We start from the raw sequence: 2,977 nt of genomic DNA on the forward strand, positions 1-2,977 counted from the left end.
GAATTTTAACCAGAATCTTAAACCAGTATCTGAACCAGAATCTAAAACCAGAATCATGATCCAGGGAGTCACAGTACTGGAACCAGGATTCAGAGATTGGATGTAATGAAGGTCTCCTTGTCTTTTCCTCAGTGTCCTCTTCCGCAAGTTAATTTGGTCCTCCAGTTTAGTCCTGAGACCACATCCAGGTCTCTGAGGACGTTATCAGTTACCCATATATTATAAATGTCACTGAGTCACAAGTGCCCCAAGTGTTTCAGTGAGGTCATGTCCAAGTCTTTAAGGTTGAATCTTGTAACTGTCTGACCCCTGACCTTTGCTGTGACCTTTGACCTTTAAAGGAGCCCTGCTGGACATCCTGCAGAGGACAGGGGCCAAAGGTTACACAGCCTTCCTGGAGAGTCTGGAGCTGGACTATCCTCAACTGTACAGCCGCATCACTGGGAAAGAGCCCAACAAGACCTTTAGCATCCTCATCGGTCTGTTCCTGTCTGCCTGTCCGTCTGCCTGTCTAATGTCTGTCTGTCTGTCTGTCTGCATGTCTACCTGTCTGTCTGTCCGTCTGTCTGTCTGCATGTCTACCCGTCTGTCTGATTGACTGTCTGTCTGATTGACTGTCTCTCTGTTCAGACACAGCAGGAGAATCTGGTCTGACTCAGTTCCTGATGTCGGAGCTCAGTCGCTTGCAGAGGGCATTGCAGGACGAGAGGAGACGCCGCCAACAAGCCTGCTCTGTCGCCAAGGAACAGGTTGGCATAGCAACCAGGTTACTAAAGGAAAAGTTAGAAATGGAGCTCACACAGTTAAATCATCATGTTTTGGTGTGTTGCGTATTTGTGTGTTTGTCCTGGTCTCCAGGAGGCGTGGTCTCAGCAGCAGCAGCTGAGGGACCATGAGCTGAGGAAGATGACTGAGCGCGTACAGAAGGTTCGGGAGGAACGGGAGCGGCTGAGCGAGGAGGTGAAGCAGCTCCGAGATCACAACTACAATCTGATGGCCGACATCAACACCCTGAACCAGGATAAGAGCAATGCTCTGCTGGCCAACAGAGACCTGCAGATAGAGGTCAGCTGACCTCTGACCCCTGATGACCCCTACAGAGAGCTGATGTGACCTCTGACCTCTGACCTCTGTGTGTGTGTGTGCAGGTGGAACGTCTGAAAAACACAGTGCTGCGAGCTGAAGGTCAGACACGACTGCTGAGACGACGGACACTCAGACCATTGCAGGAGGTAGAGACACTTCAACTGCTTTCATACAAACTGACACATTAACTGTTTTCACACAAACTGACACTTCAACTGCTTTCATACAAACTGACACATTAACTGTTTTCATACAAACTGACACTTCAACTGTTTTCATACAAACTGACACATTAACTGTTTTCACACAAACTGACACTTCAACTGCTTTCATACAAACTGACACATTAACTGTTTTCCCACAAACTGACACTTCAACTGTTTTCATACAAACTGACACATTAACTGTTTTCATACAAACTGACACTTCAACTGTTTTCACACAAACTGACACTTCAACTGCTTTCATACAAACTGACACTTCAACTGTTTTCATACAAACTGACACATTAACTGTTTTCATACAAACTGACACATTAACTGTTTTCATACAAACTGACACTTCAACTGTTTTCATACAAACTGACACATTAACTGTTTTCATACAAACTGACACATTAACTGTTTTCACACAAACTGACACTTCAACTGTTTTCATACAAACTGACACTTCAACTGCTTTCATACAAACTGACACATTAACTGTTTTCACACAAACTGACACATTAACTGTTTTCATACAAACTGACACTTCAACTGCTTTCATACAAACTGACACTTCAACTGCTTTCATACAAACTGACACTTCAACTGTTTTCACACAAACTGACACATTAACTGTTTTCATACAAACTGACACTTCAACTGTTTTCATACAAACTGACACATTAACTGTTTTCACACAAACTGACACTTCAGCTGCTCTAATACAAACTGACACTTCAGCTGCTCTAATACAAACTGACACTTCAGCTGCTCTAATACAAACTGACACTTCAGCTACCTTCATGATTAAACTGACGACTTTTACTGAACACTTTAACTGCTACAACTGAATGAACTTTATACTGTCCTGTCCTGTATACTGTACATGGCCAAAAGTATATGGACACCTGTAAACACTGTAACGCGTGACTTCAGCATCACAGAGAGTCCAACACGATACATGTGTTTTCAGAGCAGGAGTCTGGCTCTGCCCACAGACCCCTTCTTCCACCCCAACAGACTGGAGGAGCTGAAAGAGGAGAAAGGGGAGGAGAAGAAAGAGGAGAAGGAGGAGGAGAAGAAAGAGGAGAAGAAGGAGGACAAGAAGGATGAGAGTCCAGCTCCTACTCAGATGAACCTCCTCGCGACAGTGTTCAGACTGAGGAGAGAGCTGCACAGAGCAGAGGAGCAGAGAGCCAGGGTGAGGACAGAATCAAACACCAGTGATTCAACAGGACTCAGATTTCACAATAAGATTCCTGGATAAAGTTCAGGATGTTTAAACACACTGTGACTTTATTTATAATTAGCTTTATTATTAGATGTAGTAGATATATTATTTAATTTATTATTAGATTTAGTTCAGTGCCACATAGTCTTATTTGGGAGGCATTTGAGTATTTTAGAGTGCCTGGAGTAGTGGTTGATTTAGTAAAATCATATTTCCAAGATATTAGGCTATGATTAAGCACAGCAGGCTTTACAACAGGATGGCAGAGGTTAGAATAGGCATTATGGCAGGGTGCACGATTTCTCCATTGGCATTCACAATGGCGATGGAGGTAATCATTAGAGCTTCTAAGTGGGTTGTAGGTGGAGAGAGGCGGCAGGATGGGATTAGGGCCTACATGGATGACATGACGTTGATAACTACAACGGTGCCATGTATGAAAAGAGTACTTGAGAGA

The 2,977-nt window shown here is 43.8% G+C and overlaps 1 protein-coding gene across 1 annotated transcript in view; it reads left to right on the plus strand.

The window, feature by feature from the left end:
- Positions 1-341: 341 nt before the first annotated feature.
- The window catches only part of card9 (caspase recruitment domain family, member 9), a gene marked incomplete at its 5' end in the record, with an annotated part of 5,148 nt that continues 2,512 nt past the window's right edge, over positions 342-2,977 (plus strand). Inside the window, 5 exons of the mRNA XM_023398895.2 lie at positions 342-479; positions 631-749; positions 859-1,065; positions 1,149-1,232; positions 2,263-2,490. Coding sequence (XP_023254663.1) covers positions 342-479; positions 631-749; positions 859-1,065; positions 1,149-1,232; positions 2,263-2,490 — 776 coding nt within the window. The remainder of the gene's footprint in view (positions 480-630; positions 750-858; positions 1,066-1,148; positions 1,233-2,262; positions 2,491-2,977) is intronic.

This window comes from Seriola lalandi, unplaced genomic scaffold, assembly GCF_002814215.2.
Source record: "Seriola lalandi dorsalis isolate HSWRI2012SDOR001 ecotype SW California unplaced genomic scaffold, Sedor1 jcf7180002050019, whole genome shotgun sequence".
Taxonomy (NCBI): Eukaryota; Metazoa; Chordata; class Actinopteri; order Carangiformes; family Carangidae; genus Seriola; species Seriola lalandi.